Source organism: Pogoniulus pusillus, chromosome 6 (assembly GCF_015220805.1).
Source record: "Pogoniulus pusillus isolate bPogPus1 chromosome 6, bPogPus1.pri, whole genome shotgun sequence".
Taxonomy (NCBI): domain Eukaryota; kingdom Metazoa; phylum Chordata; class Aves; order Piciformes; family Lybiidae; genus Pogoniulus; species Pogoniulus pusillus.
In genome coordinates this window covers 43979381-44004630 of record NC_087269.1, presented here as the reverse complement: position 1 = coordinate 44004630, position 25250 = coordinate 43979381, and the positions used below count along the sequence as shown (strand labels likewise).

At 44.3% G+C, this 25250-nt stretch overlaps 1 protein-coding gene across 2 annotated transcripts in view; it reads left to right on the top strand.

Moving 5' to 3' along the window:
- CSGALNACT2 (chondroitin sulfate N-acetylgalactosaminyltransferase 2) overlaps positions 1–15780 on the top strand; it is a 40331-nt gene extending 24551 nt beyond the window's left edge. Inside the window, exons 3-8 of one of the 2 annotated variants that reach the window (XM_064145418.1) lie at positions 4705–4921; positions 5449–5550; positions 7602–7780; positions 9558–9652; positions 10943–11024; positions 13809–15780. In XM_064145418.1, coding sequence (XP_064001488.1) covers positions 4705–4921; positions 5449–5550; positions 7602–7780; positions 9558–9652; positions 10943–11024; positions 13809–14101 — 968 coding nt within the window. In that variant the 3' untranslated portion in view covers positions 14102–15780. The remainder of the gene's footprint in view (positions 1–4704; positions 4922–5448; positions 5551–7601; positions 7781–9557; positions 9653–10942; positions 11025–13808) is intronic. The other variant, XM_064145419.1, reaches the window with a different exon arrangement.
- The last annotated feature ends 9470 nt before the right edge of the window (positions 15781–25250 follow it).

Below are 25250 nucleotides of genomic sequence, written 5' to 3'. Positions count from 1 at the left end.
CTGCTTTGTGTTTTGCTCTGTGCCCTTGATCTGACTGCTCATGCAGTTTTTGATGCTGCATGCCTAGCCTCTGTGATGTTTACAGGAAGATATTTTCTGCTTTCTACCAGTGGTCCAAGGAAGCTGCATCCATCATAGGGAGCAGTCTGTCCAAATGTTATTTGAACTGATGTTTTTGGGTTTTAGCATTGTAAAACAAAGTGATGACTAAATGTGTTTTGGAGTTGTGATTCGTCAGAGCTGTGACAGCCACATCATTACTACTGGCAGCAATATCACAAAGTAAAGAAATCAGATTTGCAAGAATGCATTGCAATATAAAGATACTGTCTGAAAGCTCCAAATCAGTTTTCACAAGACTCAGTCTGCTTGCTCTTGTAATGAACATCAGCAAGTTTCTTAGCTCTGCAGGGCTGTTTGCTGTGTTGTTATCTTTCTTGCTTTGCTGCAACCCAGAATGAAACTTCCATAATTCTAATAATAACAGTGTAAAAACCTGACCTTAATAAAAGTCTTGTTCTGCAGATGCTGTGACAAATGCTTTGAAGGCTTTTTCTTAGTAGAGAATCAGGACTACACTATTCCCCTTGAGTGAAGAGTATCCCTAGAGAGAATAAAAGCTGCTGTAGTATGTATTTTCACAACTGAAGGTTTGTAAGAATATAGTGAACCTATTTACTGAATGTAGTCTGAGATTAAAAATAGATTTCTTTGAGATAAATGTTTGATAAAAGGAAGAAACAGGAGAAGATGGAAAGAGCACAGTACTATTACATCCATCATTCCCCTTTCTTTTTGTGTCACAGAAGCCTGTGACATTGTCTTGAGTAGTGGTGCAAAGCTTGGTGGAGAGCTTCCATGAATATCTGTACTTTACTCTTGCTGTAATTGGCTTAGTTGGGTTATATTTATCAGTGTAACAGGTAGATTTTATCAAGACGTTAAAAGCCTTTCTGTTGGATAGATATGCAAAATTAACTTTTGGATAATGGAGGTATTAGCATGTTTTTAGAAGCTAATTAGCAATTAATCTCTTATAAAGGTCTATCAGAGTCTGAGTGCTGTTGTTTGGTTGCACTTTGGCTTCTGTGCTTCCAGTCAGAACTGAGCAAAGTCCAGAAAATATCCTTATGTCTGAATCTCAAGAGAATACTCCCCACCAGAGTACATCCTTGGCAGCTACCATTTGTTTATCCCAGTGCTGCGAGCTTAAACTCTTCCCAATTCCTTGTCATCAGTAGAATGGTGTGGGCTATTTGTCATGCCTTTAGTGTGTCCTGCCTAAGAACAGTAACTGGCCAATGTTCTGGAAACTTCCACAGAGTTTGAATACACCAAAAACCTCCCCAAACCAAAACCAAGCAAAGCCCTTCCCAGGGACATACATCTTTAATTCCATAAAGCAGACCCTTCCTTGGTAGTTGTAAAACAAGCGGTAGTGTTCAGCGCCACAGAGGAACAGCTTCTTGGCTTTGGTAGTCATCGATCCCCAGTACCCTAAGATTTAGTTTGTTTCGTGAGAAAAAGAACTTTTGCAACAGGAGTAAAGCTTCATGGACCAGGAATAACAGCTGTTAAATTATTTCTGCCACTTTTTACCAGTTTGCTTACAGAGCTCTGCTTTGGATGGCAGCCAGCATGTGCGAATTGGAAGGTGAGATAGCAGGGTTTGTTACATGAGTCAGTCCCAAGTGTTAAAAACCTAAATACACTAAGAAGCAAAACAGATGTGAGCTGTTTTTTCTGACTGTTCTCAATTCTGCCTTCTGTATATAGAAGTTTTAAGCCCATAAAAGTATTCAAGTTGATAGTTTCCCTAGCTCATAGCAAGGAAAATAACTTGAGGAGCACATGCAGACGATTTAAAAGAAGTGTAGCATTGGTAGGATGTTGAGATTCAAAAGTGTGGAATTTTGTATTCTAGCAGTTGAATGCTGGGGAGGGCACTCCACAGATTTGGACTTGTCTATAAGGTCTTTATAAAGTTACAGCAGTAGGGTTTTTATTAACTCTTCTGTAGGGCAGCCTTCGGTTACAAACTGACATCTAAGCTTATCCTTTGATTGAAGATGAGCAACTGCAACTGCTTTTAGAATTTGTATTTACCTTGGAAATGGTTTTTTCATCTGTAAGGAGTTTGTGGATACTGGAGAAGGGAATATGAATGCTAATTTACACAGGAGTGTGGGTACCAAGTATTTGTGGCATACTGGATGACAGCATGGTGTGCAAACACCATGGTGCTTCAACTGCTCCAGTCCATGAAGCTGTTTCCAAGCTACAGCACCGGGTTGGAGCAGAAAAGGAATGAGAGTGATTCAGGACCTTTCTGTTTCTGTTAACAGTGTGGACCTCCATTGCTGGAAACACCCTTTTCTGTGCTTGTAATTGCTACTGATTTGAAACTCTCATGCTTTCCTGAGTGGTGCATTTGAACTGAAAGGTTGGATTCAGTCACCATTAACGTCCAATTTGATGGCATCAGCGTGTTCTGCTACACCCCATCTCTGTGTGGTCATCAGTGTTTCCCAGAGGTCTGCTGGTGCCACATTCACCCACAAGGAATAGTGCTTGACAGAGCAGAATGTTGGAAGGGAGGAAGTAGGCAGCTTGCTGTAAAAGATAGGCTGTTGGAAGATACAGGGCAGGAGCAGGAGGAGGGAACATCAGTGCGTGGAACTGGATTTGATCTGGGGAGGGAGGCAGGAGCAGAGAACCATGGAGCAATTTCAGTAGATTCCAGGAAGGGACACTTTATAAGTGAGCCTGGGGTACAGAGGGAAAAAGTTGGAACAAGGTAGCGTATGCAGTCCTTACCTTCTCCTTCAAGGCAAGAAGCAAATGGGAAGAATGGAACATGTAGGAATATTGACCTGGGGATAGAAAGAGAAGCCAAGCTGTAAGAAAGATCACTTTATAGTTCCTCAGGCAGACAAACAAAACCAAGCTACTGCAAGTTTGAGGGCTGCTTCCTTCACATACTTTGCCCCTGTTATTTCAGTTGCAAAAAAGGCAGTAAGAACAAAAGGGACAGTGTCAACACTAAGCACAAAATACAACCCATTTTGTCACCACCTTTCATCTCTCCCGTGTCCTGACACCACCTTTCTAGGTGGGAAGCTGGCAGAGGATTTCAGCTGCTCTGGAGGCTGGTTTGCAGGAGAAGAGGCAGTTCAGGCCTGTCAAGTGAATGGAAATGCACTGGTTGCCTGGTAGTAACTCAGGTGTGTTCATCACACTTGGGAATATGCAGCTATTCATAACTTTGTCAATGACCTGTGTGAAAATAGTTTGGTTCATGGTGTAGATTTTGTTTCTTCTCTCTAAAGTATTTATATGGATTCCTTGTGGGTGAGAGGAGAGCAGAGATGGGAGGGATGAACATAGGGAGAATTCTTCCTCGCATTTCTTACTTTCATGTTAGTAAAGACATAGAATTGACAGCACAGAGCTCATTTCACAGCCAGAGATGAGTCTCAGTCTTTACCTTTGTGGCATAAAATATCATAAAATGTAGAGGCTGTTGGCTTAGCTTGCTTTGTTGATGGTCTTTAAATGGAATAACCACGTTCTAAACAGAACAGATTTTGATATGCAGTAGGAGAAACACTGGTATTGTTTTCTCAGTGTTACAGCTAGATAGAAAACTTCAGCCCATGTCCTTCAAGGCCCATGGCTGTGGAACAACACCACTGTCTTTATTGGCTAGAAAACACTGTAGCTAGTGGTCAGCAGTGAAACCAATTTCAAAGCATTCCAGCATTTATCACACAGCCATTTAATTTTGTTAGATAGCACAGTTCAGATTTTGCAGACTTTGTGCCATTTGTTCTGCCCACAGCTTGTGTTTTGTTGATTGCTGGCCAGATGATCTCATCTTTTACCATGGACTAGCTCAAGAGAAGATCTTTACAGAAGGGCTTAAAAGCAGCCAATATGAGGTTTCAACTGTCCTTTTCCATAGCAGTAGTTGAATTCACTTTTTGTTGGAAAGACCTCACTCTGGTTTTGCCTGAGCAGTTGATGTAGGACCCTAAAACCTGTTATGGTGTCTAAGAAGCAGGGGAATCTGGACTTGGTTTAGAATTGTTTCTCAGATCTAGGCTAAGAGGGTAGCAGGAGCACAAATCCTATGAGGAGAGGTTGAGGGAGCTGGGCCTGTTTAGCCTGGAGAAGAGGAGGCTCAGGGGTGATCTTATTACTGTCTACAACTACCTGAAGGGGCATTGTAGCCAGGTGGGGGGTGGCCTCTTCTCCCAGGCAACCAGCAATAGAACAAGGGGACACAGTCTCAAGTTGTGCCAGGGTAGGTATAGGCTGGATAGTAGGAAGAAGTTCTTCATAGAGAGAGTGATTTCCCATTGGAATGGGCTGCCCAGGGAGGTGGTGGAGGCACCGTCCCTGGGGGTCTTCAAGAAAAGCCTGGATGAGGCACTTAGTGCCATGGTCTGGTTGACTGGCTAGGGCTGGGTGCTAGGTTGGACTGGCTGATCTTGGAGGTCTCTTCCAATCTGGTTGATTCTATGATTCTATGATTGCTTGGTGATGGCTTGTGCATTTTTTTGTATCCCTTCAGGAAAAAAGTCTCAGAAACTTTGCCCCCAGAGATTTGTTTCCCTCTGCTTTGTAGCAAAACCAGTGTTGCTGAAATAAACTTGCTGGGTTCTTCGACTTTACAAATTACTTCTGTGACTTATTCTTCAGGTTACTATCGTACAGAAAGAGATAAGGGGACACAGTATGAGCTGTTTTATAAGAAGATGGATGGCATGGAATACAGACATGTCACTTTGTTCCGACCCTTTGGACCCCTCATGAAAGTGAAGAGTGAAACGGTCGATATTTCTAGATCCCTCATTAACGTAATTGTCCCTCTTGCTGGAAGAACTGAGGCATTTGCGCAGTTCATGCAAAACTTTAGGTAGGTGCCTGAGATTGTCTAGTGAGCTGCATTGCTCATGTTCACTATTTTGCTTCCTTCTCAAAACCAATTTCTTTTTCCTGTTTGTTTTTTTATTCCTTTCAACGAAACTAATGATCCCACCATTGTCTGCAGCTGCTTTGGAGCGTTTGTAGTTGAGACTGTGCCATGGAGAAAACACTGCTTTAAAAAGATTCCAGAGATTCTCCAGTTGCACCAAAGCGCCTTTTAGACTGAGTGCCAGGGCTGCTGTGAACCTGGAGACATCCTGAACATCACTTTTGTATTGACATCAGCTTTCGAGCTCCTGTGTTGGAATGAGGCACAGGGCATTGGCTCTTTCCTATTCAAATGGGAAAGAAGGGGAAAGAAGAAAGCAAGCATCCTTCCTTGTTTCGTTCAGAAGCTAGTTGAAGTCTGACAAAGATACTTACATCTGCTAATGCTTTTAAACAAATAGCTTGTAACTACTTGAAGTTGCTGTTGTGCTGAAAGTAATTCATATCTGCTTATCTCTGTGCTCACAGGGATGTATGTATTCATCAGGATAAGCGTGTTCACCTCACAGTGGTGTACTTTGGAGAAGATGGACTGTCTGAAGTAAAAAGCATCTTAGAATCCGTGGCCAGGTAAGTGTGCCCATCCAGTGTCAGTCAATACAAACAATAGCTTTCTTTTGTTTAAAGAATGAAAGGATAAAAAGAATTTGTAGCCCATTACCAGATAATAAGAAAAGTAAGCTTTATTTGCAGAACACTGTTTTTTGGTTTGCATTTTACAGCTTAAGTTACAAAAGTCTCCTGAAGGCTACTAAAGGTTCAAGTTATAGTCCAAAAAAAGACTAAAAGCAGTGGCTTTGGGGTTTCTGTCTGGTTGGGTGAATTTCTATCTGGGCCTCTCAATTCAAGAGAGGTGTTGAGGTGCTGGAACATGTCCAGAGAAGGGCAACAAGGCTGGAACACAAACCCTATGAGGAGAGGCTGAGGGAGCTGGGGGTGTTTAACCTGGAGAAGAGGAGGCTTAGGAGAGACCTCATTGCTGTCTACAGCTACCTGAAGGGAGGTTGTAGCCAGGTGAGGGTTGGTCTCTTCTCCCAGGCAAGCAGCAACAGAACAAGGGGACACAGTCTCAAGTTGAGCCGGGGGAAGTCTAGGCTGGATGTTAGGAGGAAGTTGTTGGCAGAGAGAGTGATTGGCATTGGAATGGGCTGCCCAGGGAGGTGGTGGAGTCACTGTCCCTGGAGGTGTTCAAGAGGAGACTGGATGAGGCACTTAGTGTCATGGTCTGGTTGACTGGCTAGGGCTGGGTGCTAGGTTGGACTGGATGATTTTGGAGGTCTCTTCCAACCTGGTTGATTCTATGGTTCTATGAATAGGGTGAGTTTTGCAGTGAATATTGGCATACTAACAGATTGGTCAGCTCTTTGGAGGTACATTTAAGTAGTTCTTTCACTGGAGAATCAATGCTAATGATAAGAAACAGGAATGTAGTCCAAGTAGACTGTCTGAGAAGTTAAGCTTCATCCTCTAGGCACTAGGTAATTTGGCCCATACTTCCTGTGTTCAGTCAGACAAATTTAAATACTGTGTCATCGTGGCTGTCTCAGCAAGTAGAGTTACAGTAGTGTGAGTGGAAAATCTCCAGTGTTGCTTTCTTGCCTCCAGAGTGATGCGACTGGTGATAGTGTCTGTAACCCCATAGCTGAGGGACCTCTCTGAGTTCTTGTGCTCATCCCTGAGGTGGGAGTCTGTCAGTCTCATTAGCCAAGAGTAAGCTGAGCTTGCTTGTCATTCTGGGCTCTCCATGCTGCCCAAAGCTCTGCTTGATGAAATGGGTTAGACATAGGCTGTTTTGTTGCTGCCTTAGTGGACAGTGGGTTGCCCTAGTGAACACACACATCTTCCAGGAAAGGAGGGAGGAGTGCTTCTGCTTTCCTCTTGCAGGGCCTCCCTGGCATCTAGCTTGCCGAGCATCAGCTGTCACTGTTTCTGAGGCCTCTGCTGCCTGCCATGCTCCTTGTGACATGTCCTCTTCTCACAGCAGAGTCAAATTCCCAGTGAGTTTGCAGCATTGAATCTATCTGCTTTGTTACCATCTTAGTGGTGTTACTGTGCAGTATCATAACTCTGTTCTCTGTAAGCACTGCCCTCTGAAATGTCTCTGAAGCAGACACCTAACTTTACTTGAAGATATTCCCCAGGTGGATGTATTTCCAATCTCACTTCTTCTCTTCCACTTTGAGTCAAGGCACGTGTGCTACTTGTATGAAATAGCAAGGAGAAACAAACTGAGGAGGTTATGGTGGGTGGCATCACCAGAAAGATGGCCTTTTGCCTAATGAGTGTGGTGATGCTAAGGCAGTGCAATTTCACAGAGCACAAATTCATTTCAGTTGCCAAAAGGCCTTTTAAATCTCTCTGAATGATTAAATGCAAAGTGAAATTAGGCAGTAATTCCGAGGTCCATCTTTTTAGGATAACTAAATTCTGACAGGTAAACCAGACAAGGAAATGGATAAGATGTGGTGTTGGGTTTTTTTCTTCTTGGTGATGTAAACTGTTTGTTTTTTTAAGAAGCCTGTCATAGAATTGCTGTCAAACACTGAAAAAGTGTAGAATGGTCTCTTCATTTGTGTGTATGTCCCCGTTTTATTTTGGGTTTGGCTCTGGTTTTCTTCTAGGGAAACTGACTTCCACAATTACACAATTGTCTCTCTGAATGAGGAGTTTAACCGAGGCCGGGGACTTGACATGGGTGCCAGAGCCTGGGAGAAGGGCGAGGTGCTGATGTTCTTCTGTGATGTTGATGTTTATTTCACAGCTGAGTTCCTCAACAGTTGTCGTTTGAATGCTGAGCCTGGTATGTTCCTTATGGAAGGAAGGTGATTTGTGTTATATTGAATCTCTTAACAATTTTGGTGTATGTCTTCTCACACTTACATGACCAAGACACATCACCTATGCCTGGTTTTCAGTAGAGCTACACTGATGCTCTTACAGAGACTGAGCTAGTGTTCCACATTTCCATCCCAAGCTCTGAAATCTTCTGACCATTTTTCTCTAAGTTAGATGAAGCTTGCTTGTTCTACAAGCTCCTGCCAAGAGGATAAATCTTTCTTGACTTAACAAGCCTTCTAGTTAAAACCTTCTCCTGTGAAACATTTGTTTGGGTACTTTTTTTAATGCTTACTCCTATTCCAGTTTTGTTGTTGCCATAAACTATCCAAGTGTCAGTTTGGAATGAATAAATACTATTTCTTCCCATAATAAATAGTCAAGAAAATATGCTGTAATTAATATATGGATTCTCTTTCTTGCATCTTATTTTATTTCTGTCTGTCTCTGCACTTCATGAAGAGAGTTGTACAAAGAATTGGAAAAACCTCAGGGAGGAAGGTCTTGTGAGCAGAGCAGAAGTTTTGAGAAACCACTCCACAATTCATACTGGCAGTTTTCCACCTTTGCTTCAAGTGAGAGTAAGAGTTCATGCCCAGATCAGGGTGTCAAATATTCTTGCAGGCTCTCATCAGTAGCTCTGTAGTACTGGCAATGCAGGAGGTCTTTGAACAATACTGATCTGGCTTCTATTACAGGCACAGACCTGGTGTTGTAGCAAGAAAAGCCTGGATGAGGCACTTAGTGCCATGGTCTAGTTGACTGGCTAGGGCTGGGTGCTAGGTTGGACTGGATGATCTTGGAGGTCTCTTCCAACCTGGTTGATTCTATGATCATTAGGATACTCAATGACTGCAGGATGGACGTAGTTTTAAATGCTTGTGTAAAGAGGAAATACCAGATAACTCAGCTGTGCAAGATGTTACTTGGACTTGGTTAATTTTGAGTTTCACTATGTGATGGTTTGGGTGTTCCTAACCCCCACACACACTTTGGAAATCACCCAGACTAGACTCAGCCAGCTCTGGAAATTTAAATGAAGCTTATATTTACAGCTTAGCTCAATATACAAGCAGATATTTACAGTAGATACAGAAATATACAAGGTAAAAAGTAATACAGAAACACAACAGCCCTCCCAGAAACCTGAGTCCCCAGGAGGGGCTCCCAACTGCCCTTCCACCTTCTCCCACCCCTCTCAACCTTATCCCAGTCCCAAGGAAATATGGAGGTTCAGCCAGGGGGTTAGGAAGCAAAGTGGATTAATCAGAGAGATGGCAGAGAGGCTAGAGAGAAAAAATGCACTCAGAGCTCCCAGGCAGAAGTACTTTAGGTTTGGATTCATGTTCTTATACCTCTCAGCAAGCCTGAGAGTGAAGTAGACATCAGCCCTGTTTCTCTTTCACAGCCTGTAATCTAATCCTTCTCACTGAAACATTTTAGCTAGCTTCAAACTAGCACACACTACATAACATTATTGTGGTGATTTATTTCACTGTCATCTAATGTGATGTATATATAAGTATGTATAGCTGTATGTGAATCTATGTCTATAGAATATATATACATGTATGTACATGTATCTACCCCAGTAGATGTTATGTGGTACCTAAATGGAAAATCCTAGCAGACTTGATTTGTTTCCCATAAAAGGCTAATATTGCACCTAAAGAGAGTATTTCTGGTTTCTTCCCTTCAGAAAGTATGCCCAGAGTGAATAACACTTACCTTCTGACTTCCAGGGAAAAAGGTTTTTTATCCTGTGGTATTCAGCCTGTATAATCCTGCTATTGTCTACGCCAACCAAGAAATTCCACCCCCTGTGGAGCAACAACTGGTAAGCAGCGTGATTTACTCTGAATAGAATTAGTTGTGGTCGCATTAAAACACAGTTAAGTCTGTTTGGGATAGCTCTGACAGTCTGTATCTAAACATGTGTCTCCGTTAGGGGCAAAACACTTGGAAGGAAAGCTTATCAAACAGTACAAAACTCATTCTTGGAGTTCTAGCTAGATGTTAATAGCACATTGCTTGGGGTTCTTTTTAAGTGAAGTATTTCTGATCTATTGCTTGGTTTTGACTTGAAAGAACAGGCATAGTGTGGCAGCAACTTTTATGGCTTATCTTTCAGCAAAGAAAGAAGGGGTGAAAGGGGGAAAAAAGAATGAACAGTGCTTGATTATCTTCCCTCAGCACCAGAAAGTACTGTGTAGGAAGTGTGCCATATAACTCGAGGTGGACTAAGATGTTCAGCCAGTTGCTTTTTTCATGCTGTGCAGAGCTCTGCTCTGCTGATTGTTTCTTTACCTTTGCCATCCAACATCTGCCAGGACCATTGACTGTTACAGTGCTAATTTAATCCTGCTTTTGCTTCTAGGGAAGCTTCTAGCCAAACTAATAACTAAACCCCACAAACATTCAAGAGAATCACTTTTAGGATACTTTTGGATTCAGCAGAAAGATTCAAGTACTGTATTTCTGGGGCATTGTTGCCTGAAGATGGAATGGTATGGCCAGTGTCCAGCCTGACTCCTAAGAGACTGTATACATGAAACTGGGTTTTGCAGATGGGCCTTCTGGCGTAGACAGGTTTGTGAGAGGAGAGTCTGCAACACAGCCATACTGAAATGAAAAAATATACACAAGGATCCTACTTGAAAGTAGGAGGGAAGCTTTTGCTGATGGCCTGAGGCAGTCGCAGCAGAGTCAAGTGAGCTCCTGCCTAACAACTCTGCTGTTTCAAACAGTAACAAAACGTACTTTTCTTTCTCGTGTCAGAGGAGAAGAGGCAAATGTGGCCTTAAAAGCTGGGTAGAAATCAGAGTATTTGGCACAGATGATTTGGCAATAGACTACCAAAAATCCACTGCTTTGTCTGATCAGGTATATAGAAAAAAGAGGTGCTGTGACAGAAAGGTAAATGTGGAAACTGCAATGGAAGCAAATATTTGGAGTCAGATGACAAAGGGACAAGTAAACAGCAGGTAATTAGCAAGTCCATATCTGTGCATGGCACGGAAGTAGTGTGATAAGTGATAAGAAGAGATTAGCTTTCCACAAAGTCAAGTGCAGTGTACCACCTGTGATACAGTTTGCGTTTCAAAGTGCTGTTGTTTTAAAACTGCAGGTGCACAAGAAGGATTCTGGTTTCTGGCGGGATTTTGGCTTTGGGATGACTTGTCAGTATCGGACAGACTTTCTGACTGTTGGTAAGATGAAACTGTAAAACACTTGTTGGTGTATTTGAATTCATTCTTTGTTCTTCTCTAATGACAGGAAAGTGATAACTGTATTTCTTGTATCATTTTCCCAAGTTCAGCAGTCAGACTTCTTGTTAAGTTAGACCAGTATTAGTTTTTCTAGCTCTAATCTGATGAATGCTTGTTATAAGCCACAGTATTTTTACAGTATCACACAGTATCACAGTATCACACAGTATCACCAAGGTTGGAAGAGACCTCACAGATCATCAAGTCCAACCCTTTACCACAGTGCCCAAGGCTAGACCATGGCACCAAGTGCCACATCCAACCTTGCCTTGAACTGCCCCAGGGACGACGACTCCACCACCTCCCCAGGCAGCCCATTCCAGTGCCCAATGACTCTCTCAGTGAAGAACTTTCTCCTCACCTCGAGCCGAAATTTCCCCTGGCGCAGCCTGAGGCTGTGTCCTCTTGTTCTGGAGCTGGCCACCTGAGAGAAGAGAGCAACCTCCTCCTGGCCACAACCACCCTTCAGGTAGTTGTAGACAGCAATAAGGTCACCCCTGAGCCTCCTCTTCTCCAGGCTAAACAACCCCAGCTCCCTAAGCCTCTCCTCGTAGGGCTTGTGCTCGAGGCCTCTCACCAGCCTCGTCGCCCTTCTCTGGACACGCTCAAGCATCTCAATGTCCTTCCTAAACTGGGGGGCCCAGAACTGAACGCAGTACTCGAGGTGTGGTCTGACCAGTGCAGAGTACAGGGGCAGAATGACCTCCCTGCTCCTGCTGACCACACCACTCCTGATGCAGGCCAGGATGCCACTGGCTCTCTTGGCCACCTGGGCACACTGCTGGCTCATGTTCAGGCGGGTATCAATCAGTACCCCCAGATCCCTCTCTGTCTGGCTGCTCTCCAGCCACTCCGACCCCAGCCTGTATCTCTGCATGGGGTTGTTGTGGCCAAAGTGCAGCACCCTGCACTTTGAGCTATTGAACCCCATCCCATTGGCCTCTGCCCATCTGTACAGGCGGTCAAGGTCCCGCTGCAGAGCCCTTCTGCCCTCCAGCTCAGTCACATCTGCCCCCAGCTTAGTGTCATCTGCAAACTTGCTGATGACTGACTCGATGCCCTCATCCAGATCATCTATGAAGATGTTAAAGAGGATGGGGCCCAGCACTGATCCCTGAGGGACACCACTAGTGACTGGCCGCCAGCTGGATGTGGCACCATTCACCAGTAGCAACATTTCAATCTTGAAATTCTGCACATATTTTAATTTTTTCTTACTTTTTATACTGTTTGAAACCAATGAATCAAGTTTGGAAAACATATCTGTGAAGCAAGCCATAACATAGACAAGCAGCATTCAAATGCTTTTAAATGACCCTGAGCCTTTGAATGTAGTTGTTGGAGGCTTTAAAATGTGCTTTGGCACCCCCTTGTGGCATGCGATTGAACCTGAGACCAGGTTGGTGTGCTTCGAGTCAGACCGTCTTGAAGGTAATGTGACAGATGGTGTAAAGACGTGGCCCTGTGTGCTGTGAAGTGGTTTGCATGCAGGCTGATTTCTAATAGCAGTCACATTGCAATGTGTAGGGTACACGAGCCAGCAGTGTGCCCAGGTGGCCAAGAGAGCCAGTGGCATCCTGGCCTGCATCAGGAATGGTGTGGTCAGCAGGAGCAGGGAGGTCATTCTGCCCCTGTACTCTGCACTGGTTAGACCTCACCTTGAGTACTGTGTTCAGTTCTGGGCCCCCCAGTTTAGGAGGGACATTGAGATGCTTGAGCGTGTCCAGAGAAGGGCGACGAGGCTGGGGAGAGGCCTTGAGCACAGCCCTACGAGGAGAGGCTGAGGGAGCTGGGATTGGTTAGCCTGGAGAAGAGGAGGCTCAGGGGAGACCTTATTGCTGTCTACAACTACCTGAGGGGTGGTTGTAGCCAGGAGGAGGTTGCTCTCTTCTCTCAGGTGGCCAGCACCAGAACAAGAGGACACAGCCTCAGGCTGCGCCAGGGGAGATTTAGGCTGGAGGTGAGGAGAAAGTTCTTCACTGAGAGAGTCATTGGACACTGGAATGGGCTGCCCGGGGAGGTGGTGGAGTCGCCGTCCCTGGGGATGTTCAAGGCAGGATTGGACGTGGCACTTGGTGCCATGGTCTAGCCTTGAGCTCTGTGGTAAAGGGTTGGACTTGATGATCTGTGAGGTCTCTTCCAACCTTGGTGATACTGTGACACTGTGAAATTAAGACTCCATAATTCTGGAGTTTGGAAATGAATAGTGCATGTGCCTGGGTCGATTTTCACTATGGTCTGGGAAAGAATGGCAAGAGAAATTAAAATGATAGAAGAGTTTCCTTAATCCAGTACTTTGAGTTGTCACCTGTGGAGTAATCGGTGGCATTTTTAGAGAGGATTTATCATACAGAGCATGGCTGCTTCATTTTACAGCTGCTAAAATCCATTATGATTGCTAAAAATAGCCCAAAAGCATAGCCAGTGAGGTTTGCCTACAGTTTTCTGCAGCTGTCACATGGGATGTCATGCGTAATGTGATTTCTGAGGCGCTGTCCTAAGACTTTCTGAAGCCAGCAGTGCATGATCTGTGTCCACTACAAAGGATGTGATGTGCCTGGAAGTTCCACTCCCTCAATTTGGCACACTTGGCATGGAGAACATAAAGCTAATTGCTCCAACGTTTCTGGTATGTCATACCAGTTATGGTAGTATATTGCACAACCTTTTGCTTTGCACTTAGCCTGTGTGTTAAAATAACATCTCCTGATGCTGTTTTTGTAGGAGGTTTTGACTTGGAAGTGAAAGGCTGGGGCGTTGAGGATGTTCACCTTTACAGAAAGTACTTGCACGGTGACCTTATTGTCATCAGGACACCAGTCCCTGGTCTCTTCCACCTCTGGCACAAAAAGCATTGTGCAGACGAGCTCACTCCAGAGCAGTATCGCATGTGTATCCAGTCCAAAGCCATGAACGAGGCCTCTCACTCGCACCTTGGGATGCTGGTCTTCAGGGAGGAGATCGAGTCTCATCTCCGTAAGCAAGCTTACAGGACTAACAGCGAAGCAGTGGGTTAAATGTCACTCCTGTGACATCTGATGACTTCATATTCACAACGAACCAGCACCATTTTACAGCCTTAATTCAGCTTAAAAATGCAGTGCCTCTCTTTTTTCAGTGAAGGAGACTTTAGAGGATTTTTGCTTCTTGTGTTTGTTTTCAGAGCAATTCTTTGACTGATGGGTGGTTACCTACATATCTTGCAAGTCCAAGCGCCTCAAACAAATGGGAAAGCATTTGTAGCTCAAGGCAAGCATCTTCAGTGGAATGTACAACTCTACACCTTTCCATGTGGTACATTTGAATTCTTTCTTTTACATTGTTTTAATAATTAAATAGTATTTTTTTTGTTGTCTTGAGTATTTTCAGTCTCTGTGGATTACTTCACTGTGTCTTGACACTCCGTTGCAGACAGGAGAGAAAGGCGTGGAGAAATCTCACTGTGGAAGGTATCTGGGACATGCTGAGCGCTGACAGTCAGGTTCCTGATTTCACAGCAGGGGCCTGGTGCTGCACTGGCTGTATTAAGAGACGTTCACGTGGCTAAATGTGGAATAACTGGCGTGAAGGAGGGAGGATGAAAATCTTGGAGTGGAGTTTTAGAGCATATAACGTAATTTCATGCTGCAGAAGAGACCACCTTCTTGTCTCTGTGACGGATCAGACACGTTGGGAACCTTCCAGTTGGGAGTTTCTGTGTCTGGTCTTTTCCCACAGTAGATACCACATCACAGAATCCGAGCTTCTGTCAACTGAGTCATGCTGTTAAACTCATTTACTTCAAGATTTTCAGCCCCGTTCCTCTTTTTTCCAAGGCCCAGTCTATACATCTCATGCTTTTAAGTTGAGGAACCCATATAAATTTATTGGAGGCCCATTTACTGTTATGTCATTGTTGTCCTTTTGCTTTCTTGTTCGTTCTGGCATTTTCCTGACGTTTTCAGGAGGCAGTTGTATACCTTTATCTGTTTCAGTTACTCTAATGGCAAGTGCTATTACAGTCTTTCTTCATGCAGTGTTCTCCATTTCACTGATTATCCTAGCAGCCTTACTTTTGTTCAGTTTGAAAGGGTTCTAGGGGGTTTGTTGGTTACTTTGGGGAGTGTTTCTCTCTCTCTTTTTTTTTTCCTTTGTGTTTGTTTTTTGGGTTTGGTTTTCTGAGCATGCATAAGCAGAATTATTCTGTGGTCTCATTGGTGCCTTATACAATGGCACTACTGCTTCACTACTTCCCTTTTGGGATGCATAAACAGTTTAAATGCAGACAGGTAATTTTTCTCCCTGTTGTCTTATATGCTACTATATGGCATGTCTCATTTTTTATACATCTATTTACAAAATGAATGAGTCCTGAGAATGCTAATTCAGTGGTTAAACCACATCCATGGTCTCCCCTGAATTTAGAAATGAGTTGAAAACCCCTTCCAAAACCAGGTGATGAAGATTTCTTTATGAATTTAGTTGGCTTCAAGAATTCTGAAGGCAACTAAGTGTTTAAATGGTTGATTTCTGGATAGCAGATATGCTGTGTGCATATTTCTGGGCACTGATCCTTTTTGTATGTACATAAAATTTGCCTTTATGTAACTTATTGTGGAAAACAGTGTACTGTATTGTATTTAGAGTGAAGAGGATGCATTGCAAGACTTCTTGCAGATGATATTCTCAAAATAATAAAGGGAATTTCTGCATTTTAGATATTGTTTTAAGCTGTTTCTTTGAATTACCTTTTTTATATTTCTCAAGGCAGACAACAGATTGGACTCAAGTAGCCTTGTTTGCAGCAGGAAGTTCAACTAGCTAAGTTTTGCATCTTAAGTGAGCATCTACCCAGATCAGGTATGAAGTTGCAAAGTTAGTTCCCCAGACAAACCATATGCCATATTTCTTTAACTTACTGTGGTGGTTTCTAACAAAAATGGGAAGGTACCAGTGAGAGAGATTATAAAGAGTCATGAAGATTTAGGGTTAAAGATATAAGTGGGAGGTTCTGCTAAGACCTCTAGCCCTTAAAATGTCAGCTGCTAATGCTATTCTGGCTCTGCTGCACAAGAATAAGCATCAAAATTGCCTCTCGTGGTCACCACCCCTGCTCAGCATGCACTGAAACAGATGCTGAGGTAGTGTAGAGGTGTTAAGCATCACTGCAGCTTGCTTCTTTATCATTCAGCAACCACCCTAGAAAGATGTTTTTGCCCTGGTTTCCGTGTTTTGGAAACACAGAAGACTGCTGGTGCTGATAACCAGATCTTTTGTTCTGCTGTTTTCCACTGGATGGTTGTGCTTATCAGCGGTGGTGTGGAAGAGTAACAGTGTTGACTGTGTCTGTGCAATCAAACCCAGACTACGCTGTTGGTCATAGAAGGCCGTTAAGGAAGGCTGGTGCTGAATGCAGTCTACAAGACCCAATTGTTATAACTCTTTTTGTCATCCCAAAATGTGGAATTGAACGCATCGGAGTAAAATAAAGTCAGAACTCTTAGAAATAGTTAAGGTTGGGGTTGGATGTTGACACAAGTCATCTGATTGACTAATTATTAGAGGATTTGAACTTTCTGGGACCCTTGCAGGCCTGGTCTTTCTCTTGTCTTAGTACAGCTCCCTGAAATAACTGCCTGTGTAAAAGCGTATTTTTATAGCACACATCAGCTGGGTAGGTCATGAGGAGCATAGGTGACCATCACCCATGGCTTCCATTGCAGAAGCCAGCGAGATAGTGGTACAGGCTGTGTGCTGTGTTAAGTCGAGGCCAGGTCCTCACACTCTGGTGGTAGTGACAGGAATCATTTTAATCATGGACTCTTGGATGCATTTTGCTGTTGCGTGGTGCTGGCTTCAGCCGTTTGAGCTGATCCTCTAGCTCAGACATAGGGGAGAGATGAACATTCCAGGGATAGGCCACATAAATGGCAACAATAGATAAATTAATATAATTTCATTGGAGCATCAAGAACTTAATGTCTAGAAGCACAGTTTGTTCTCCCCCTTCTCCTGCTGGCTTCTGCTGCTGCAGCTTCGCCTATCTTCCCCGGCTGCTGTTTTGGCTACTGCTGCTTCTGCTGCTTCGCCGCCGCTTGACCCCTCCCCCATCTCCCTTAAGGTTATTGTATTGTTTTTTTCCCTTCCTTCCTTCTCTAGTTATTATCTCTCTTTACATTGTTATACTATAAGACAATACAATTTCATCTTTCCCTGACTTTCAAAAAAGAAGGGGGGTTTGTGTTGTGAATTTTCTTCCTGGGGGAGGGATCAGCCCAAACCCAGGACAACACCTCACCACATCCATCTGCAGGAGGTACAGTTTTACTGGCAACAAACAATCTGCAGAATATTTACAGCAGGAAAATACTTGTCTCAGTGCTGTACAGGTTGTGGGGTAGCTTACTAGCAACTTCAGAAATTAAATCACTTAAATTAAAAGCTGTTACCCATGGTCTAAAATTCACACTTCCAGAGAATTATCACATAGGTATGGTTCATAATCCCTAGTGACTTGCCATTTTACTGATTCGTTTGTCTCTATTATGTATTAGATTTAACATTATAAATAACAAAGCTTTTAATTGAATCTTAAATTAGGGAAAACTTACTCTAATTCTCAAATACTTCTTTTATTACTTTTGCAGCTAAGCTACAGGCTGAGTGAAGAGCAAAACTTTGGTTAAAAACAATAAAATCTAAAATTCTGATTGCCTCAATGAATTAAAAGGACTTTGTTCAAAATAAGATGCAACATTTTTCTGTAAGTAAAGCCCTCACTGAAATGAGTTAACTGGTAAATATGTTAAGAATTGATTATTTTGTCTATTTTAATAGACATTTCCCAGAAGAGGACAGGAGAATAAAGAAAAAGTTGAGACCTACAGATTGCAGAAAGAATTATTCTGTTCAGTGCACTGCTTTAAAAAGCTCCTCAGATTTATGCAGGTACACCATAAGATCACTGTGTGCTCACTGCTTTCCTGGGCCTGTTATGCTTTTCATCATTTTGGGGATATCCTCTGTGGAAGTGCTTCACTTTTTTTTCTCCTCTACTGTAGTCCTGGGGGAATGGCATGGGTAGGCCCCATCTGAGGATGCAGATTTTGCAGTTGTTGTTGTCATTTACTGCTGCATTACCCAAAGCTAACAGTCCAAGTGTCATCTATGTGGCTCTGGATGACAGTGATACTTTAATTATGCTCCTAAGCAGCTAACACAAAGTTGAGTTGGTGCCCAGTATTGATCACAGACGTGTATGAATCTGAAGAGCAGTTTGTTTTCCCCAAGTCCTTGGCATACCCAGAAGAAATGACAGATGCTGTGTAAATATATCCTGAAGACTGGTGTGGCTCTTTTCTTCACCCCTTTAAATCTCACATCCTGTTTCATGTACTAAATTTTATGTCTTTCCTTGAGCTACCTTCCTTATTAACTCAGTCTGCTGTTTCATTGCTGTGGCTCATCTTGTTTCTTCCAACTCTGAACCTTAAAGCCTTCATTCAGCCTTTTGTAAGCTGCAGTCTTGGTTCTTCAGCGATGCAGGAGCCATTGAGTGTCACAGTTAACTGAGCTGGGTTAGGACTGGCAAGGGAAGACCCAGCAGCTGGACCCTGGAGATGACAGGCAGTACAGGAACTGCTCTCTGCGTTTTTCCAGCCCTGGGAATGGGCATTAAACCACAAAGGACTCCATTTATGAAATCCATACTATAGAATCAGAGTTGTTCAGATTGGCAAAGACCCTTGATATCATCAGGTCCTGCCATTAACCCTACTCTGCCAAGTTCTCTGCTAACCTGTGTTGCTGCCACATCTAAATGTCCTTGTGACATGAAGTTCATGGCAAAGAGCAGCGATTTAAAACTATCTCCTGTTCCTAATGGTCGACTGCACACCTTTGCTTCAGCTAACAGAACTAGAACAGAAGTGGTACAATATGCTGTTATTATAAAGTGGATTTACAAGTCATTTCAGTTACCTGAGCATAGTGAATTTAAGATTACATTTTGGCACAGCCATGCTGTGATACAAGCACAGGTGTTTGTATACAGCTGTGCAGTTGTGTTCTGGTTTCTGCTGTGTGCTCTCATGAAGAGTGGTTTGCCCTTTCCCATGAAACATGTAGCTCTTCCTTGGAGGTGTTGCCTAACCTCATCCAAGAAACTGGAAATTACTCATGTTCCAAATATGAAAATCTCTTGCTTGAATAATAAAATCTATTCTACATGTTGCTTTAGGCATAAATGTAGCTGAAGGGCTGGAAAATGTTAGCTAAGTGTCTAGTCTGAGGCTTGTAACTGCTGGAGATAATGTGATCACCGTGTGGATCCACAGCTGTGTGTTGGCCCCAGGGATGCAGCCTGGGGACAGAACACAGCTGCTGGCTTGGATGGCACAAGAGAGGTGGCTGAAGGTTGCACACTCATCCTCCAGCTTGGGAGATCTGTCAGCTAGCGTGTGCCAAGGGAGCTGCCAATTGCCCATCCTTTTCCTTGGGAGTCTTCATCTGGGTTTGCTATCTGCTTTGGCAACAAATATGAAATCAGTTAATTGAGAGAAAAGTTGAGCCCCAGGAATGACTTTGTCCACACAGCAAGTTCAACTTAATTAGGGTTCAGCATTGATACTGAGTTCAAGTTACTGCTGGTCACTTCTGGCCTGAGACGGTGCAAATACAAAGCCTGTCAGCTCAGCAGGCAGAGGCTCTTCTGTTGGAGCCACAGGAGATTTCTGGAGAACTGAGGAACATGGAGGGCTTGAGTGGTGCATGTGGGTCGTTGTCTGTTGTTCTGACCCTGTCCTGCACGGTTCCCAGGTGTCAGAAGTGGGTGCTTGCCATGCACATATCATTGCTGGCTCATCAAAGGAGCCCCGCTCCTTGCTTTCCCGACCTGTGCTCTGCCTGCTGAGGGAGAATAAACTGCAGGCTGTTCAGCCTGGGCTGCCTGCCACTAGGACACTGCAAAGATAAATGAAAATACTGTGCTTTGCAGTCCCAGTCAGCTGCCTACCCAGAGCAGCACTCAGGTGCTGTGGCTGCGTGTTGGGCCGGTCCTGCTGTTTTGACAGATGCTGTTTATGTCATACCCTGTTTCTCATTTTAAGGCTGTGGTTCAAGTGCCAAAAGCCAGCTGTGTTTTCCTGGAGAAGTCACTGACTGCTGGTGCAGTAAATATAGTAACTCTTGTTTTAATAGGAACATGCTCCACTGACCTGAGACGGATTTTTCAGCTGGTTTATGCTATCCACATTACTTGCAACCTTTTCCAAGAAACTTGCAATCTGTGGAGGGAAAGGGAAGCACTCTTGAAGATGGAACATTAAAATGAGCTTGGTTCAGGGCATGCTTTTGTGCTGGACCTGTTAGAGGAACGAATGCAAGCTGTGCTTTTTGCCTTTGCAAACTTGAGTTGGTGTAAAAGTTTGTCATTACATGAGACCAGTAGGTAACTGGTTTGGAGAACTGGAGAAGGCAGGTGACAAAGAGGAAAAAGTGCAGGGGAATACTTAGCTCTGGGTCCACTGCATCCAGGAGAAAACACTTGGTGACTTTTAGTGCCATGAAAGCCTGTCAGCCTTTGGACTTCAAATTACACGCACCTGTGAAAAGAGTAACTGCTTTGTAAAGTGCGGTTGATTAAGGAAGGAAAGAGAAGTAAGCCCTAGCTACTTGCACCTGAATTTAAATTGCTGAGTTTAGGGGCTGCTGGAATATAATCTTTAGAATAAAATGAACCAGCTCTGCTTTTATGGGACCAGTATGGGTTTTCTTAATGCATCAGAGCAAGAAGTGCATGTGGGCTGTGCAGGGCAGACCTGGGAGCAGGCAGCACCTTCATGCAAACAAAATTCCTCTGCACTCCCTGACCCCGCACGTTTCGCGCTCCAGCCGCCGACTCTCAGCATGGTAATTGCGTTGGGGCCGTTGCTAACTCGCGCCAGCTGGGCCTGCACCGCCCCGCACCTGCCCCAGGAGCGTGCAGCAGCGCTCCCGCCTGAGCCCGCGGGGCCCCGCCCGGCCCGGCCCGGGCCGCAGCTGTGCGCTGAGCGGGGCCTCGTGACCTAGTGCCTCCGCTCCATTAGAGCCCGAGGCCGCCCGGGGCCGCTTCCTGCCCGGCTGCTGCTGCTGCTGCTGCTGCTGCTGCGGGAGGTGGCGGACATGGCGAGGCGGCAGGCGCTGCTGTGAGCCAAACGGCGTTCCCCCTGCGGGAGGCAGTGGGTGCCTTGGCAGGGCTGAGTGCCGCGGGGGAGCCGCCCGGAGCCGTACAGGTGCGACGCCAAGCTGGGAGCAGCGGCTGGCTGGCGCGCCAGAAAGGCTGTGCTGCCCTTCGCCCGGGCCCGGACGAGCCGAGGAACGAAGCCGAACCGCGTGAAGTTCGACGACAGCAAGCATGGAGGCCTGCCCCTGAGGAGCCGCAACCCTGTGCAGCAGTACAGGTAAGGGCTTGACCTGCTGGGAAGCAGCTCTGCAGAGGAGGACCTGGGTGTGCTGGTGGGCAGTAAGTTCACCATGAGCTAGTGTGTCCTTGTGGCCGAGAAGGCCAGTGCTGTTCTGGGGTGCATTAGGAGTGTGTCCAGCAGGTTGAGGGAGATTCCTCTTCCCCCTCTGCCCTGCTGAGACTACATGTGGAGTAGTGTGTCTGGTTCTTGACTCCCCAGCTCAAGAAGCGCAGGGAACTGCTGCATGGACTCCAATAGCGGGCCACGAGGAATAGGGAACTGGAGCATCTCCCTTCAGAGTGAGAGGCTGAGTGGCTACTCAGCCTGGAAAAGACAGAAAGGGGTTTAGAAGTGCGTACCAATACCTAAAGGGTGGAGGTCATGAGCATGAGGCTCAGCTCTTCTCGGCAGCGTGCCGTGATAGGGCAAGGGACAGCAGGTACAACTAGAACATAGGAGGCTCACCTTTAATTAAGGAGAAACTACTTTGAGGGTTTCAGCACTGGAGCAGGCTGCCCAGAGGGGCTGTGGGGTCTGGAGACTTTCGAGACCTGCCTGCACGCGTTTCTGTGCAACCTCATTTAGGTGCACCTGCATCAGCAGAGGGGGTGGACTAGACGGTCCCTTCCAGCTCCTATCCTGCGGTTCCATAAGCTAAGGGCTGCAGTCAGACCTTTGGCCACAAGAGACCCTGAGCTCTTGCACAGGTGTCCTGAAGCCTTATGTAAGCTTAAATGGCTTCTGCCTGACTTTCTTTTACTAGTCGTGGGCAGGGAAAACGGTCTTATTAAAGAGATACATTAGATCTTGTCCAAGTGACTTTTTGGCTGTTAGGTTCTTGGGGCACTTTTCTTGGAGTACTTAGATGCCGTGAAATTTCTGAGGAGCACAATAAGAGGACAGAGCACTTGGTTTGCTTGAGTTTGTGGATGTATTCAGTACTTGCTTGGAAATTGGTTTTGAAGCAGGAAGGAGAGGAGGTTGGTGTGTGGTTCTCTTGGGTTTGTTTGGTAATTTGAGACAGGTTCTTCAGCACTGACCTACAATGTCCACAGACATAAATAATCATAGAATCATTTTTGAAGCAGGAGGGGAGGTTGGTGTGTGTTTTTCTTGGGTTTGTTTGGTTTTGTTTTGTAGTTTGAGACAGGTTCTTCAGCACTGACCTACAATGTCCATAGACATAAATAATCATAGAATCATTTTTGAAGCAGGAGGGGAGGTTGGTGTGTGGTTCTCTTGGGTTTGTTTGGTAATTTGAGACAAGTTCTTTAGCACTGACCTACAATGTCCATAGACATAAATAATCACAGAATCATTTTTGAAGCAGGAGGGGAAGTTGGTGTGTGTTTTTCTTGGGTTTGTTTGGTTTTGTTTTGTAATTTGAGACAGGTTCTTCAGCACTGACCTACAATGTCCATAGACATAAATAATCACAGAATCATTTTTGAAGCAGGAGGGGAGGTTGGTGTGTGTTTTTCTTGGGTTTGTTTGGTTTTGTTTTGTAGTTAGAGACAAGTTCTTCAGCACTGACCTACAATGTCCATAGACATAAATAATCATAGAATCATTTTTGAAGCAGGAGGGGAGGTTGGTGTGTGTTTTTCTTGGGTTTGTTTGGTTTTGTTTTGTAGTTTGAGACAAGTTCTTCAGCACTGACCTACAATGTCCATAGACATAAATAATCACAGAATCACCTTTTAAGCAGGAGGGGAGATTGGTGTGTGTTTTTCTTGGGTTTGTTTGGTTTTGTTTTGTAATTTGAGACAGGTTCTTCAGCACTGACCTACAATGTCCATAGACATAAATAATTCAACATCTCATTAAACTCTGTTAGTGTCATAATTGTTAAAGACTTCAATCAAGTTCATCATTTACAGATGTGGTTGCTGTGTGCTCCAGCCCTCTGTTGCTGTAATTCATGATATGTTGCCCTTTCCTTCTCTCTTTTCATAGGTATTTGAGGAGGTGGAGTGTTAGGAATGTTTTCTTTGAACTGAATGTAAAAAAAACCTTGCTTGCTTAAATATTTAAAACCATTTAAAAGAAAGCATTCAGTATTGGTACTGATGGCTAGTAAGGTTCTTTGAATTTAATACTTCCCAGACTCAGAAAAGGCCTTAAGGTGTGTTCATGAAACAGGTATTAAAAATATGTTAAGTACTTTTCTGCATTATAGGGTTCTGTTGGATTGCATTCATAGAATGATAGAATCAACCAGGTTGGAAGAGACCTCCAAGATCATCCAGTCCAACCTATCCCCCAGCCCTATCCAGTCATCTAGACCATGGCACTGAGTGCCTCATGCATTCTTTGGAGTTCTGCCTCTTTCTAATTAGAGATTAAGGTACCTGCTTGATCTGAAAAAGGCCAGATGAGATTAGAAATACTGGAAGCAAATTTCCACTTAAGCTAAAATGTCTTCTTTCTTGATCCAAATCCAGGCAGAGATGTTTGGTGCTTTGGTTTGTGCTCCCTTTCAGCTTCCTTTCAGTCTTTTGCCATGGTCTCCATACCTTATGCTGAGGTGGAGTCAACAGGAGTGTTGTACCTGCCAAAGGGATTTGGGGTTCTTGGTTGTTTATCTGTTGGTTGGTTGTTTTTCTCTTCTGATAGGTTACTAATGGTTTCAAGTAACTGTGTGCTGGTTTTGGAGAACATTGTTGATTACAGAATACATTATATAGAAGTGCTTTTTATTATCATTAGTTGTTAGAAGGCTAAGTGTTCTTAATAGCCTAAGGTATGCATCCTAGCAGAAGAGAGCAGATTTATTCACTTAGGGTTTTTTCTAATTAATGGTTCATTTCCTGGTGCTTGGAATTTGTTCCTCATCACACCCCTTGAGGAGAAGGCAGAGTACTTGAGACTGTATCAGCATTCCCTGTGTGACATACAAATGGAGCTTTTTTAATATTTCATGACCAAAATAAATGAATATTCCCAAAGCCATTTTGCAAAAATCACATTTCCACTTTCTGTGCAAAAGCTGGATGTGGTATCAAGAAGGCACCAAACTGCTGCTAGTAGTAGCTGACAATACTGGAAATAATAGAAGTGTTTTAATTCTTCACTGTTATGGTTGATGTTAGAGAAAAGGTTGCATAGTACCTTCAAATTACTGCAGAAATACACCCCTCAAATGTTTCTCTCTTGCAAAGCCCACCTTGGGAGGAGCAGTGAAGGCAGCCAAAGCTCTGCACTGTTAGGGAACTTCTGCTGGAATGGGCTTCCCGGGGAGGTGGTGGAGTTGCCGTCCCTGGAGCTGTTCAAGGCAGGATTGGATGTGGCACTTGGTGCCATGGTCTAGCCTTGAGCTCTGTGGTAAAGGGTTGGACTTGATGATCTGTGAGGTCTCTTCCAACCTTGGTGATACTGTGACTGTAGATATGTGCCAACCCCAAGAAGCACTCCCAGTTCTGCCTTTCCAGGGATCAGCATAGAAGGGATAATTTCAAAATAACTACTGCTCACAGTTCCTTGTGCACTAGTCTAGGATCATCCAGGCTGGAAGAGACCTCCAGCCCAACCTATCACCCAGCCCTATCCAGTCTAGAACCTTCCTTGATAGCATGCACTGATGGTTTAGGATGAAGTCTTCCTGCTGTTAGCTTTTAAAGTCACTATTTGCTAAGAATGTCACTATTCACACAGCCCTGTATGCAGGCTTTTCAGGTTAGCTGGGAGGCTGGAGCTGCCCTGATGAACATCATAGCAGGCTAGAGAGGGCAGATCTGTTTGCACA